Source organism: Peromyscus californicus, unplaced genomic scaffold, assembly GCF_007827085.1.
Source record: "Peromyscus californicus insignis strain IS unplaced genomic scaffold, ASM782708v3 Scaffold_4__1_contigs__length_199733344, whole genome shotgun sequence".
NCBI classification, from domain to species: Eukaryota; Metazoa; Chordata; class Mammalia; order Rodentia; family Cricetidae; genus Peromyscus; species Peromyscus californicus.
The window spans coordinates 98976711-98993399 of NW_026294562.1; the positions used below are offsets into that span (position 1 = coordinate 98976711).

The following is a 16689-nucleotide window of genomic DNA, read 5'->3' on the forward strand; positions in this document are numbered from 1 at the left end:
ACATATTTGCTGAATGGAAGGGAAGACACATTTATGTGGCCTGTCTTTTTATCAATTTGCCATTTTAGGTCATCCTCAGAGCATTTAATATTTAAAAGCATCTCAGAAACAGGTTTGTGGATTGCTGAAAGAAAATAAACATACTTTCTAAATAATTTACTATATTATATCCTCTGGAGTAGAAATATTTCTTGAAAGGGATGTAAATATGGGTTTCAAGTAAGCATGAAGCAAGACACCTCACACCCATGCAGCTTTGGATAAACGGCAAAGCAAAGACCTTCTGCACAGAAGCATGTCTTTAAGCCTGTTATAAGGTCCTAGGTGAGAAGAATTAAGGAGGAGCATAAGGGGTTGAGAATTAGTGTGGGAATAGTCTCCCAGAAAATAATGCAAAGGCAAAAAACAAAAAAGAGTTTTGCTTATAGAAGTCATTTCACTCCTGCAGACAAAGGACATATTAAAACTTTAAAAATTCCTCTTCATTACTTTCAGTATTACTCAAGCACTTAGGCAGAAATGAATGGTAGCCTTAGGTAGGTGACTTAGTTACTGACAAAGAAGAATGAGCAGCAGAGGCTGAGGGTGGTGACTTGTTAGATGTAAATGATGTGCAAGGTGCAGAAAACAGAAAGTGAGGGCCACCTATGGCCAAAGCAGAAAAGATAGATGAATTTTTTAAAAAAGAAAAAAAGAATGGATGGGTTCTCAGAGAATGGGCAGAAATTTAAAATAAACAGTGGTGCTTGGGGAAAGAATGAATGTTCAAAAGATTAATTTGCATAAGATCTAGTAGATCCTTTTAGAGAAGGACCAGATGATGAAAAGACCTATAATACCAGTTAATGAGGGACAGACATAGAAGATCTTCCTGACAAACTTACCTTGAGAAAACTAAATAACCTCCCATTCTAGTGGTTTATTCATGTCTGGATGACTCAAGTTCTTGTAGTATCATTTTGTGTATTCCAGTTGCAAGGAGACAAGAGTTCATAGAGGACAAGTATCAAGCAAAAGGCAATTTTGATCAAATGTTTTTGGTCTTGGAGCAGAAATAAACCATCTGTTGAATTTAACTTTCTCACAGAAAGTGACTCAGGTAAGGAGAAACACAAAACCTTGATTAATTTTTAAATCCCTTTGGACAGGAGAATGGTTGGGGTTAGAAAAAGAGGATGGTATGCTCCTAATCTTATTCCTAATTTACATAAAGTTTATTTTGCTAATGAATTAATTTCTCTTACATTTAGTGAACCCAGTCTTAGTATGGAGCAGAAGTTGAAGCACTATACCACTACACCATTCTACTGACATTCACCATGCTCACATTCAATGACTCAGTCTTCATGCCTTCTGTATTGACACTAGTTGGGATCCCTGGCCTGGAGTCAGTGCAGTGCTGGATTGGTATTCCATTTTGTGTCATGTACATCATCGCTTTGATCGGGAACTCCCTAATCTTAGTAATAATAAAAAATGAAAAGAGCCTCCACATACCCATGTATATTTTCTTGGCCATTTTGGCAGTCACAGACATTGCCCTTAGCACATGCATTCTCCCCAAAATGTTGGGCATCTTCTGGTTTCATATGCCACAGATTTCCTTTGATGCCTGCTTGCTACAAATGGAACTCATCCACTCATTCCAGGCAACAGAATCAGGCATCCTCTTGGCCATGGCTCTGGATCGCTATGTGGCTATCTGTAACCCCCTGAGACATGCCACCATCTTTTCTCAACAACTCATGACTTGCCTTGGAGCTGGTGTTCTACTCAGGTCTCTCATTCTTACATTCCCAATGATATTGCTCATCAAATGCCACCTTAAGTACTACCGAACTACCATTGTTTCCCACTCTTACTGTGAGCACATGGCCATTGTGAAATTGGCAGCTGAAGATATCAGAGTCAACAAGGTATGTGGTCTCCTTGTTGCCTTTGCCATCTTAGGGTTTGACATAGTCTTCATTACCTTCTCCTATGTGCGAATCTTCATCACTGTCTTTCAGCTGCCCCAGAAGGAGGCTCGATTCAAAGCCTTCAACACCTGCATTGCTCATATCTGTGTCTTCCTACAGTTCTACCTCCTAGGCTTCTTCTCTTTCTTCACCCACAGGTTTGGGGCTAACATACCCCCCTATGTGCATATCCTCCTGTCAGATCTTTACCTGTTAGTCCCACCTTTTCTCAACCCCATTGTCTATGGTGTTAAAACTAAACAAATCCGAGACAAAGTCCTAAAGATGCTTATCTCCAAGAAACCTCTGTGAATATTTGTGACTCCCTCTGTTGAAATGTTGTGTGGTTTCTAAATAGCAACTTGAATGAATTAAACTCTATGTCTTCTACAAATAGGAAAGTGTGTGATAGCATGTGAATTTTGGGTACTCAAAATTTAAGGAAGTATGAGTTAAATAAAAACAATCTTGTTTAAGTCTGTTTAAATTTCAAATTATTTAATGTGTTTTTTCCTTCTTGGAACTATAAATATAGTCTTATATGTTCTTTTCTGACACTGTGGAGTCATATTTAAAAACAAATTTCAGAATCAGCATTTTCTTCAGGAAAATTTCAGAGCAAGTTCTATAAATCCTCATTCTGAATTTCTAACCCAACAAATACCCATAATTTTGGCTATGTTTTACTTACTAGTCTTTCCTTCTATTCTATATTTTGACAAATTTTGGAATGATTAATCTGTTTTACATTATCTCTATAAATAAAATACAGTGATGATGATATATAACAAGTAATTTACACAAAATTATACAATGAAATCTAAAACCCATTAAAGATATCAAGAAATATGTACAGGGAAATTCCAAAGAAAAAGCAAGGAATTAACATACTCACAAATAAACTTTTAGGAAAACTGAAGCAATGATATAAATGTAGGTGTGGATATTGATTGGACTCTCATATGTTAGTTATTGTAAAGTAAATTAGAGTTTTTACTTGTGCTTTATTAACATTTAGAGGTTGAAGAGTAATTGAATACAGGGGCAAAACTGTAGTATTTAAAAATTGCTTACTGCCAGCACCATCAGTAGTTTGTCCTACCCACCCTTAAGTCACAAAATCCTAGGACACACTGCCTGGCACTTACTAGAACACAGTGATATTTGCATTTATGGAAGCTAGTATAATATGCAAATCTGTACAGAAAATTATACACTCAGAGGTTGATTCCACTATTATTAAGGTAAAGAAAGCATGTAGATAAAAGGATAATTATACAATCCTGAGGTTTATATGAGCCAAACACACTGGCTATGAGCAGGAACTCAGCATCTATCTTCACATTTTCTACATCCTCTTTCTCTATATCTTCAAATTACTATTTTGATGTCTCTGTGAATATCATGTCTAAATTTTCTTCAACAAAAGAACAAGTCTGAGAACCAATAAGTTGACTGCAAACACACACTAAAAAGAAGCATTATAGATGGGGAAGTCATGTTGATTCCTTATTTTGGGTAAATAAGTTTTTGAATAAAGAAAAGAAGAAAACATCTATAAAACAGAGGAGTTTGGAGGGAGGGAGGAGGAGGGAGAGACACAGAGAGAGAATCATTCAATATTTAAACATTTATTTTTAGAAAAAATTTTTCAAAGAAATAAATATAAACAAAACATTGTGTTTCAAAATAAAATTTAATGGGTCTGAAGAAATAGATCAGTAATTAAACCCTTGCTGCTCAAGTCCAGAATTCTGATCCCCAGAAACCCATGTAAATGTCAAGTGGTCATGCCAGACTGCCTGTAATTCCTCCCCGAGGAGGATGACAACAGGACCTCCCCAGAGCAAGTTGGCTAAGAAGGATAAGACACATGTGCAGTGCCGAGCGGTGGTGGTGCACACCTTCAATCTCAGCACTGGGGAGGCAGAGCCAGGTGGATCTCTGTGAGTTTGAGGCCAGCCTGGTCTACAGAGTGAGATCTAGGACAAGCACCAAAGCTACAAGGAGAAACCTTGTCTCAAAAAAAAAAAAAAAAAAAAAAAAAAAAAAAAAAAAAAAGCTTTGGGTTTGTCTTGATGAAAAATATGAGTCTTGACCTCAGACTCTGGTTTCCACATGCCCTGCATATACCTGCATGATTGTCTACACACATTTAAGAACTTGCACATGCAAATACTTGCACACAACACACAAAATATGAAAAAATAGTGAACATGAGATATATTTATTATATAATAAATAATGCAGTGAACAATAAATAAAACAGAGAACAATGTTTTAGTTGACAGACAATACAAAATGGTGTTTCATGAGATAATAGAAGTGAAGAAGTGAATAACTTATTTTAATTCTGAATTGGAGACATATATTCCAGTGCTTGTGACACATACTTCAGAGTCATTAAGCAATGAGGAATCAATTTAAAATAAATAAGCATGATGAATGCAGAAATCCCAGCAGAGATACAGGGTAGTTAATGAACATATAGCATAGGTGATATTCTTAAATATGGAACCCAAACTAATAAGATATTGTGAACTCCTGTTTAATGTGAGTAAATTAAACAGTCTCAATCTTAGGTAGTAGATATGAAAATGTACTAAGTACATTTTAAATTAGACTGACCTTTGCAACTAAAAATGCAAACCCCAACCCAATTGGAGCAGATAAAGTAAATATTGTATATCTTTATGAAATGATGGATAACTTATTATAATCTGAATATGAGGGATCACAAACAATAAAAACATTAAAATGCACATCTAAAACAATAATTTTTAGCTGTACTCTGACAGTGAGAGTCTGTTAGTAGTAAAGTTATTTGTGGATGTAATTGATTAAGCACAATTTCAGGGGTTAGTTTAATAAGGTTTTTCTGCATATAAAGTGGGTTTGGCAAAGGAAAACTAGTAAGAGGGGCAGACAGTGCAAAGGAAAACACACTGAGATAGTTTTCTTCTGTCACCTGTGTGCGTTCAGTCTTGGACTTAGGCGATTAGAGAAAGGTAAGTAACACAGCCTTTTATCATTATTTCAGATATGTAATTCATAAACAAGAGAGGTCATAAACCCAAAGAAACAGTCATTTAAGTAGCACTAACTAGAGAAATGAATCAACAGTGACTCTCCAAAGTTCCTTCAATGGTCCAGTTATTACCATAAGGGTAATTACTTTCCCCATAGCAAGCTTCGCAGAAACATTTAATACAATTGCTTGCTTTTTCCCCTTTTCCTGTACACCTAGAGTATGTGTGAATTGCTAGTCCTACAACAATGTTTTGATTGTTTAACATTTTGTGCAAATTGTGTCACACAATATATAATTTGTACAGTGGAAAAATGTGGATTTTTCCCTAGGTTATTTATAGATCTCTTCTAGTTTTCTCTCATGAATAAGAGACTATAGAAATGCATTCTGCAATTTTAACCACATTTTTTAAATCTACATTCTTGTACGTGGCTTGGTTACTTTTACTCTGCGTTGTCCATCCTGCTTCCTCTCCATCTGGCTGGTAACTCTGCCTTTCTTCTTCCCAGAGCTTTCTCTGTCCAGAAGTCCCTGCTATATTTCCTGCCTAGATATTGGCTGTTTAGCTTTTTATTAAACCAAGCACAATGACACATCTTCACACAGTATAAAGGAATATTCCCCAGCATTTCCCCCCTTTTATTTAAATAAAAAAAGAAAGGTTTTAACTCTAACACAGTAAAACTATATACAGTAAGAACAATTATCAGTTAGAATTACATTCATAATGTCTAGTCCATTTGTATTTGGCAAACTTAGAGAAAATACTCCATTATCCTATCTTAGTCTAACATTTTATATCTGAAATGTTTTTTTGTAATAACTTATATTACCAAACTTAAAAAATACCTTTTTAGACCTTAAAACACCTTTTTAGATAAACAATTTAAACTTTTATGTCTCTCAACCTTGTACATTTTTTACCTTTTTTTTGTTTTTTGTTTTTTTAATTTGGTAACAAAGAAAACTGTAACTATAACTATCAGGTCTTCAATTCCATCAGAGACCTGAGAAGGATAAATATTATCTGAATAAATAGGAATTGCAGCTTCCAAAACTACAAAATGACAGAGACGTCTGGTTGCCTGGACAGTCACTTCAGGGTTCTTGTGCAACACTGGGGCATCCATCTTTGGCCTATGGGCCTAGATTATTTGACGGACTTTTTGTAAAGCAGGAAATTTGAAGGACTGTCCTACCTTATCTTGGTAAGGTTAGGCAGTCACTTTCTTTTGTGTCCTCCTTCTCCAGTTTGGATAGCATACTGTCAGCAGTCGAGGCAAGGATAGCCCCTTGCCCAAAGAGCTAGCTTTTGCCACAAAGAGAGTAAACTTCATATGGAGGTTCTTTAATGTCCATCATCCTTTTCTGAAGTACATTGATGCTGCCAAGAGCAGATGTGTCTCACTGTCATGAAAATCCTTATGCTATCAAAACATTTTAAATGCCATGTTATGTAGGTCTTTGAAGTGTTTGAAGACCACCTATCTATTTAAAGTATATCTGTTTGACCTTGAAAACATACCTAACATGACTGTAGCAAGAATCTTAAAAGTTCTTATTAATAAAATCAAACCTGGTGCCAGGTATTGCGGTGAATGCTGGAATATCAGAGAAGCAGAACAAGCCACAGCTACCTCACCTTGTCAGTTCCTCAGCTGATGCTGTTTCCTCAGACTGGAAGCTTCTGAGTCCTCATCCAAATGGATCTCAGCTGAACTGCTGCTCAAAAGCCTAAAAGCTTAACCAGCCAAATGCTGCTAGTTTCTGGTCCTCACGCCTTATGTATCTTTCTGCTTTCTGCCATCACTCCCTGAGATTAAAGGCTCACTTTCTGGGATTAAAAGGCGTGAGTCACCATGCCTGGCTGTTTCCAATGTGGCCTTGAACTCATAGAGATCCAAAGGGATTTCTGCCTCTAGAATGCTAGGATTAAAGGCGTGTGCTACTACTGCCTATCCTCTATGTTTAATATTGTGGCTGTTCTGTTCTCTGACCCCAGATAAGTTTATTAGCATGCACAATATTTTGGGGAACACAATACCACCACACATGACTATAAGTTTGGTAGTTATAGATGATTAACTACCCACCTGTATTTTTTGTTATCCTAAATAACTTTCAAGGACTAAAACTTTACATTATGTTTTTAAATGAGCTTTATAGGTACAATGCCTTAAACAAGAACAAATATATATATATATTATATATAATGTATATAAAATAACAAAATAACCTTAAATTTGTATCAATATACAAAAATTCATACCAATATAAAATATTTGAGACTTGTGGTTGTTCAAAAGTAGACTCAATAATTCACTCTTTATCTCATCATTTCTATATTATATCCTCCTTTTTTCTCTTTAGAAAGGCATCCTTGAATCTAATCTCCTTTGTTTAGTTTTCTCTCTGACTTTTACCAATAACAACTTGTAACCAGTCCCCCTAAATAATCACAAGCATCCATAACCCACCAAATGGACAAAAGCCACCCACCCCACCTCTTGGGAATGTGAGTGTTGTATTCTCTAGATTGCTTCCTGTTTTCTGGGGTACTGGCATCTTTTAGGGTAGCCTGAGAAAATTGGGATAATGGTCAAGTACTGGAAGAGCTAGGTGTATCATTTGTTGTCCAGTCTCTGTGTATTGGAAAAGTGCAAGGCTTATCTGGAGTCCTGGCTGGAATAGTCTGTGAGGCTGGACCATCTCAGCAAGCATTCTTGAAGCTGTCCTGGATGCAGAACTCTGAGGAAACTGCAAAAGAGGCACTCTGAGAGGTTAGATCACCTGGGCCACCCATTTTCATTTGTCTTTGGTTACCTTGCTCTGAAAACACACAAAGGTTCAAAGGTAACATACATATCTGTATTAACACAAGTATGGAATATGTAGAGTGTACAAGTCAGTTTAAGATTTTTTTTGTTTTGTGTTTGAGCAGGTAAAATGTATATCACCTGTCACTTATTTTGTAGTGTTTTCTTTTTTTAGGTTTATTTATTTATGTTTGTAGCCAGGATTTTCAGGGGGTCTCTTCTGAGCAAACCTGATCTCTATCAAGCTTGAAGGAATCCACAACTTTTCATTTTCTGTGGAAACAAAAGCATGACCTCTTTCCTAATGCAACATATTTTTGACTTTCATTTTTAAGTGAAGACATTTTAAAAATATATAGGTTGGCTTTAATTTAGGAGTTTCCATAATCTAATGTCTCTCAGCAGCTATTCGCTCATCAGCAATCAAAAAATTTAAAGTCAACAAGAAACCATGTAGGATCCAGACTCTGTGTATTTTGCATCTTTAAATGGCTTATCTTTTTTTATATTATTTTATTTTCTCTTTGAATACTTTATCTTATTATTTATAAGGTATTTTTATGACTGTCTATACCCATTTTCTTTTCTTTTTTAAGCCTATGCACATTTTAAAAACACATTGTAAGCTGTTTAGAGGTTTTTTCCCACCTGGATCTGTCTTTACTGAGCGTCTGCAGTAGGCAGTAGTCTCTGATTGCTACAGACAAACTTTTTTTTTTAAATTTAAAAGTTTTTTTTTTTTCCATTTTACATATCAACCACAGTTCTCCCTCCTTACCCTCCTCCTGCTCACCCCCATAGGGAGTCAACGAAGTCTGACATATCAAGTTGAGGCAGAACCAAGACCTCCCCCCTGTATCAATGCTGAGCAAGGTATCCTTTCATAGAGAACAAGCTCTAAAAAGACAATTCACGAACTAGGGAATAAATCCTGGTCCCACTGTCAGGGGCCCCACCAACTGCCCAAGTCACACAACTGTTGCCCACATTCAGAAGGCCTAGTTTAGTCCCATGCAGGTTCCCTAGCTGTCAGTCTAGAGTCAGTGAGCTCCAACCACCTCAGGTCAACTGTCTCTGTGGGTTTCCCCATCAAGATCTCAACCTCTTCGCTCAAATAATCTCCCCTCCCTCTTTTCGACTGGACTCTGGGAGCTCCACCTAGTGCTTAGCTGTGGATCTCTGCATCTGCTTCCATCAGTTACTGGATGAAGGTTCTATTTTGACAATTAGGGTAGTCCTCGATCTGATTACAGGGGAAGGCCAGTTCAGGGACACTCTCCACTATTGCTTGGAGTCTTAGCTGGGTTCATCCTTGTGGATTCCTGGGAATTTCCCTAGTACCAGGCTTCTCCCTAACTCTATAATGGCTCCCTCTATCAAAATATCTCTTTCCTTGCTCTCCCTCTCTGCCCCTCCTCCAACTCAACCATCCCCTTCCCTCATATTTTCTTGCTCCCTCCCCTTACCTCGTCCTGCTTCCCCCTCCTCACTATGTTCCCAATTTTCTCAGGAAATCTTATCTATGTCCCCTTCCTAGGGGGATCCATGCATGTCAAATGGACGGATTATTTTAAGACAAATCTTAAACTGCTATGTCAGCTGCCCATGGCTCAACTTAGCACATGACCCTGGCTCATGGCACAGGCAGCTGGCTCCAGCCTGCAGGCAGTGGCTGGTAGCGGCAAGGCACCTCTGTATGTGGAGCACCAGTCCACCTGAGAGGCTGCAGGACTAGAAAGCCACATCTGGCTCCTTGTCTAGAACTTTTCTTAGCTTTCTCAGGTGTTATGTTTGGATATTTGAGCCCCCATATTGGATGCCATTTTTAGACAGATTTTTCCTTGGGCCAACTCACAAAATATGACATGGAGACTGATCATTAATTATGAAAGTGTGGCTTATGCTTGTTCCTAACTAGTTCTTATAACTTAAATTAACCCTTGTTTTAAAATCTACATTATTTTATGTGGCTCAGTTACTTTTGCTCTGTATTGCCCATTCTGCTTCCTCTCCACCTGGCTGGCAACTCTGCCCTTCTTCCCAGAGCTCTCTCTGTCGAGAAGACCCTGCTATACCTCCTGCCTAGCTGTTGGCAGATTAGTTTTTTTATTAAATCAATCACAGTGACACATCTTCACACAGTGTAAAGGAATATTCCATAGCATTCATGTACTCAGAATGTTGATTTCTGCATCTAAGAATCAAAGGACCAATTCATTGGCCACTGAAATTCTGCAATATTGATACACTTCTATGAACTAAAATCACCAGAAAGATGCAAGGTGCTTGTGCTGCTTGGTGCCTTTACTAATGCTTAAAGGTGCAGATTGCAATTTTGATCAGGTGATTTCTATATAGTAAGGAAATTCTTTGATCTTATTTGGCATTTTCATGACATCAGATACTATTTGATTCTATGTATATATTTTAATTGGCTAGTATTTTTTTCTGCAATTAAAGATTATTCCCCATTGTTCACTTGGTTATCTGTACTAGTTTCTTAAAACACATATTTTAAGCATAATTATTTCATGTGTTCTACATATGGTAAATGTAGTCAACTTTTCAGAAATATAATTGATGTGTACATCAAGTATACAAATACCTTTATTTTGATGGAACCAATATCATACAACTCTTAAGCAAAATTTTACATTTCCATACATAACCAAAAATTTCCTTATGTGTGTTTATTAGTATGATCTATCTTGCTAAAATTGCTTTTTTTCTCCACACATTGGGAATTAGGGCAAGAAAGTAAACCTAAGTCTGTATGTATTCTAACTTTATGTAGGAATAGTTCATGCATCCAAGAGTTCCAGTTTCCAAGAAACAAACACTATACATATCTTGGTGACATCTGTTAATCCTTGACTCAAGATAATCAGATTTTACCTGGCTTTCATCATTTATGCATGGTGACCTGGGTCCTGTACAGCAGCAGACTAGAGCTCTGTAGGCCTTGGTTCTGTATTGGTACTGTGTTGTTTTGGTGGACTCTGGACATGTGTGTCATCTATGATTGCATTATTGCTTCCAATGATACTACCTACTCTATTTCTACCCCAAACACAAACATTACAATACAGGGAAATCGTTGTCTTTTTTTTTTTTCTTCTAGGAAATGAAGTGGCTGTCAAGTCATTGCATATCTCAAACTGATTCATCATGGTAAGCATAGGACCTGTGGTCCATGAGAAGAGGCCAATTACCATGGACAAGAAATCTGTTTATATCTTACAATTAGGCCTAGGCTTCTTGTGAGATACTCTCTCAGGTCTGTCCAAATAGAACAACATACTTGCTTTGGGACAGCCCTAGTCTTTGAGCACCCTCTAGAGGTAAAACAACTGCATATTAATAGCAGACTCACTGAAAAGACAGCATGTCACATAGGCTGGGGGAAAATAACAAACTGTTTCACTGTTTCAAATTCTTGGAAGGATGCAATACTAAGAAAGTCAAACTATGAAAACTGGGATAAGTATCTAGAACCATCAATAAACATATAGCATGATATGCCAAGTTCCAAGAACTTTCAGATAACTAAGATCTTGTTTAAATAACGAATAAGGTGGCTTTGTGGTCTTTCCTCCATCTACTTTGGCATGTCTATCATTGCTTTCCTTTTTCAGCCCATGTTTATGACATCTTGCTATCTAATAACCAAAGGACATCCCTGAAACACACATATATACAGATGGAGAAGGTTATAGTTAGGAATACACACACACACACACACACACACACACACACACACACACACACACACACACAAACATACACAACAACAACAATAACAACAATTATTATCAAAGAGGCCATGAATTTGAAAGAGAACAAGAAGGGATATATGGGAGTGTTTGGGGGAAAGAAAGTGAAGGAAAAAATTGCAAAATAACAGATGAAATTACAGAATATGATCCTATAGAAACTCAATTCATACAGAAATTTAAACAGATTGTTTTAAAGAAGCTAAATATATTTCAAGAAAACACAGAACAAAATATAATACTTTCTCAGAAAAAATGAGGGACATAGGTAATTTATAAAACTGAACCCATATTATTGAGCTGGAAACCATACTAAATGAAATTAGAATTATGAAGGGAGGCATCATCAAATATTATAAATGTGCTAGACATATGAAAGAATTAGTGAGATCAGATATGGCCAATTTGAAATTCTAGAGCAGCAAAATAAAAGAATGAAAAAAAATTTGGGACAGTATTAATAGGATAAGTATTCAAGTTGCTGGAATTTAAGAAGGACCAGAGAATACCAAAGCAGCAGAAGGTGTATTTAAATAGGTAACAACAGAAAATTCTGTATTCCCAGAATCAGACACAGACACCCATGTGGTCAAAAGCAAGTACATCAAGTCTACCTCAAGATATAATTTTACCAATTTGTCCAAGGTTAGAGATAAAGGAATTAATCTCAAGGCAGCAAGAGAGAATGAATGAATAACACACAAGGGTATCTCAATTGGTCTGTGACTACTAAAACGAAACCTTACAGGTCAGATAAACATGCACTGAAGAAAATAACAAAACGATAACATCCAACCAAACAGCCAATCAGTATTAAAAAGTGAATTTAGCTGACAAAGTTGAGTGAACTTAATACCATCAGATCTTTTGAACAACATGGCCAAAGGATTTCTAAGAACCTGTTTGAAGAGATACAAGTGGTAAAATAGTAAACGCCAGTGCTAAAAAACTCGCCCCAAAAAGTAGCTATGCAGGAAAATTTAGAATGCTCTAAAGTGAACATGGTAAATAAACCATTCACATATGGAGTGTGAAAAGAAAAAGCAAAATAATTTCAAACAAAGATCATTAATATGAGATGGAAAGTACAGAAAGATGTAAAGTTATAGATAAAAATTCAAGATATGTGGAAGAATTGAAGACAAGACAATGTTTTAATGGTATTTTTATTTCTTTTGAGTTTCTTTTTGTATCTCTAAACCAATGTTTAAATTTCTCTTATTTCAAAATAGCTTCTTACCATCCAAAGGTACTTTAATTTTCACCCTTCATGGTTACTACAACGCATAAATCCATAAAATATGAACCAAAAATAATATAGAAGAAGGCAAAGCGCACTACTAGAATGAAACTCTAGACCAGAAATAAAGATTGTGCGAGAGTAAGGAGTGAGAACTCAATTGTAATAAAACTAGAAGATAAGTATGAACACTGTTTTAGTAAGCCTCTTACATCAATGACATAGTATTTGTAAACTAATTAAAATTCATATTTAAAAGATAGCGGAATGGAGCCCGGTGGTGGTGGTGCACGCCTTTAATCCCAGAACTCGGGAGGCAGATCCAGGCGGATCTCTGTGAGTTCAAGGCCAGCCTGGTCTACAGAGCGAGATCCAGGACAGGTACCAAAACCACATAGAGAAACCCTGTCTCGAAAAAAAATACATATATAGAGTGATAGAATAGACTTAAAAACTACATATTGATTGTGATAAACAAGTTGTTTTAAAGGGTATTATAGACTTAATTTGAATGAGATGAAATAAGATATTTCAGGAGAATGGAACACAGAACAAAGCATAAATAGCCACAAATTTATTAGATAAAATGAAGTATAAATAAAAATCAGTAAAAAGGGACAAGAATTTCACTAATAATGATAAAGGGATTAATACAGCTGAGAAAAAATCTAAATGTTTATGCAGTCAATATAAACATTAAGAGACATAAAGAGACTGACAATATACAATGTACTAATTAATAGAAGACATTAACACCTTCCTTTCAATGCGATGGTATTATAATATCATGTTGACATCAGTCAGTCAAACACTCAACAGCAAAATAAAGTTAACACTTCACACTTCCAATTGTACTTGATAGAAATCTTGATAGATATCCAACAACTGCAGAACACACATTCTTCTCAACAACATGAGGGAGATTCTGCAGGACAGATCATGTGGTAGATTCAAAACAAGTCACAGAAAATTAAAAAAAATTAAACTGTGTCACACAGCTTTCCTGATTATAATTCCATAAGATCCCAAATCAATAACAAGGACAAAAACATCTGAGAACTATACAGATATGTACAAACAATGAGCAACCATTAGGTCAAGGAGGAAAGTAAAAAGAAATTTTTTTTTCTTCACACAGCATATCAAGACTAATGGAGCTATATCACAAACAATTCTAAGAGGGAAGATTATAAAATCAATGGTTACATGAAAATAAACAAAAAAAATCTATTAAAGAACCAACCTATCAAAGTATCTTAAGAAGCTAGTTGAAAAAGACCAACCAAACTCCAAATTAATAGAAGGTAAAAAAAACAGAGCATACTGGTTTAAAAAAATGAAATACAGAATAGAAAATCAAAGTATTACATCATGCTCACGTTTGTGTATGGAGAATTTGATTTTGGGATCACAGCAAGTTGTTGAGTTTCAGTTAGGAGTATTATATTACTAGATGGGAGCTTGCTTGCCAATGCTTGTCTTGAAGTGGCAACAGAAAGACTACATCAGAGGTCAGGGTCCATGTGGAGAAGGTGACCTAACATAAACATTCTTTTTCTTTTTTTGTAGGGAAATGAAGACACTATGAGCCAGTGTGGGACGGATGGGATCTCTAGACAGCAAGTGCCCCAACTATATATTCTCCTTTGTTCTCTTTGTTTTCCATCATTGACTTTCTCAAGTCAAACTCTAGAGATCAACATATTCCATTATAGTCAGACATACAGTGATGGATGTTGGAACTAAATCAATCATGCTGTTTACATTTGTGTCCACTGTTATTCAGTGTGGTCTAGTTAGTGTCCTATTGTACCTCTGTAAGTAAACACCACTGTATTCTCCTACCTGGTAAGACATTCAAGATTGAACTTATGGGCCAAGATTATCAAACAATTTGGCAGAGATAGAATAAATAATTATTATTTCTTTCATTGTAGTATATTCATGAATGAGTTATTCATTCAACAAATGCTATTATATATTGCTAGACTAAAAATACTTAATCTATTTTCCTTGGCAGAAATCAATGAAATATTAAGAAAGTACCATTTTGGAGAATCAAATTTCAGGTATGAAATTGGGTTCATTGCCTACTAAATGATTTTCAAGAAGACATCCCAAAGAATGAGTCATTTTAGACCTGTTACTACATAAAACTGAAATTTAGGTGCCTATAATTCTTAGCTATAGACTCTGTACTTTTCCATAGCCTAGACCACACTTGAAGCTTTTATTTGTTGTCTCATATTCTGAATGCAAACCCATATCTCATTACATGCTGTATTACATCAGTTTTTCAAGACACAGAGATAACAAATATTTAAAAATCTCTGGAGAATTCATTAACCATTATGCTCAAATTGTGACATCCTGCTGTGATCTTGTTGATAGGAGTGCAGAAAGGAACTGGAAAGAACCACAAATTGAAATGTTGACACTGACAGGGTTACAACCTCTTTCCTGCATGTATCCTGATTCCTCTCTAAGGACTACAGGAAGCCTTATTAATTCATCCTGCTTGCTTTCAGAGTCAGAACGTTCACTCATGGTGAGAATAACTCTTCTACAAAGTGCGTGAGACCAGGGGAAATATAAAAGGGAGGATAAAAGAAAACACAGAAGGGCCATTGAAAGGCAAAAGGGCGGACAGGCATCAGAAGACTGAAGAGAAGGACCAAGAAAGCTCAGCAAGTAAAAAGTTCTCAGTTCATTTAATTACCTATTTTTTTTAGTGATTCTCTCTCTCTCTCTCTCTCTCTCTCTCTCTCTCTCTCTCTCTCTCTCTCTCTCTCTCTCTCCTGTATTCTTGTACCATTCAACTTAAACTAGAAAAATTTCACAAACAGGCCAGACTTCCACTTCAGGTGGCATCTGTCCACGTACTTGTCTACATGAAGCAAATGGTTATTGCAGATATAACAGAGGAGGAATTTCAGAATGAGGTTGAAATTCCAGCAGACAACCTTAAAACTCCCACTCCAACCCAAATACCAGTAACTTTTCAATGTGTTTTTACATCACAGAGTCTTAAACACACTTTGCAAGTTTCCTAGACTTTCAAATTTATAAAGTAATCCTATAAACTCCAACCTCCATTTTTAGGAAAATGCTGGAAACCATGCCATGCATATGTGGATGAGTTTGAAATTGTATGATCAGAAGCACTAGAAGTTAGACAGTCAAAATAAAGCAGAGCTATCATATGAAGGGTTGTAAGATAACATCAGTAACCGTCACTACTAAATGTTGTATAAAAGTGAGAACTTCAGAATGTTCTTGTGGAAGCATATACTCATAGCTTGATGAATTTTCTATGATTTTATTTGCACCCTACATGGGGAAGCTTTTCCTTTCAGAACTGACACTGGATTGAATATAAAGCACATCACATAGTCCGCAGTATCAGAGGAGCTTCACGTTACAGAAAAATATTAAAAGGTGATTCCTATCTTGATATGGTTGGGTTGTCACTGTGTGACAAAGATATGAAATTGGCATATTCCATTTCATATTTTCTTGTGTGTGGTGATTTTTTAAATTAAATTTATTTTTTTATTAAGGAATTTTTTTATTCATTTTACACACCAATCACATTTTTTAATTGTTAATTTTAGATTACAATGCAAAGTGATGAGTTTCTTATTTCCAAGGTGATTCACTTTCTTCCCCCAGTTAATTCCTAGTTAAATCTGTTGTCTTATTATTGTGGTCTACTACACTCTTGGTTTCCCACTTTTCTTAAGATCTCTTTGTTCTTTTTAAGATAAGTGGGACCTTTAATGGGCTTGCCTTTGTGAAGCTGAAGGGAAGGTCTTGAGGGCAGTAAAGATATCTTACTTTAAGGTTAACTAACAATGAAATGGAGATGATG

At 36.1% G+C, this 16689-nt stretch overlaps 1 protein-coding gene across 1 annotated transcript; it reads left to right on the forward strand.

Annotated features, from left to right (window-relative positions):
• The first annotated feature begins 1319 nt into the window (after window positions 1-1319).
• Window positions 1320-2270, forward strand: LOC128095271 (olfactory receptor 52A5-like). The gene has a single exon (XM_052714100.1). The coding sequence runs from the start codon at window positions 1320-1322 to the stop codon at window positions 2268-2270; it is 951 nt and encodes a 316-aa protein (XP_052570060.1).
• Window positions 2271-16689: the final 14419 nt, after the last annotated feature.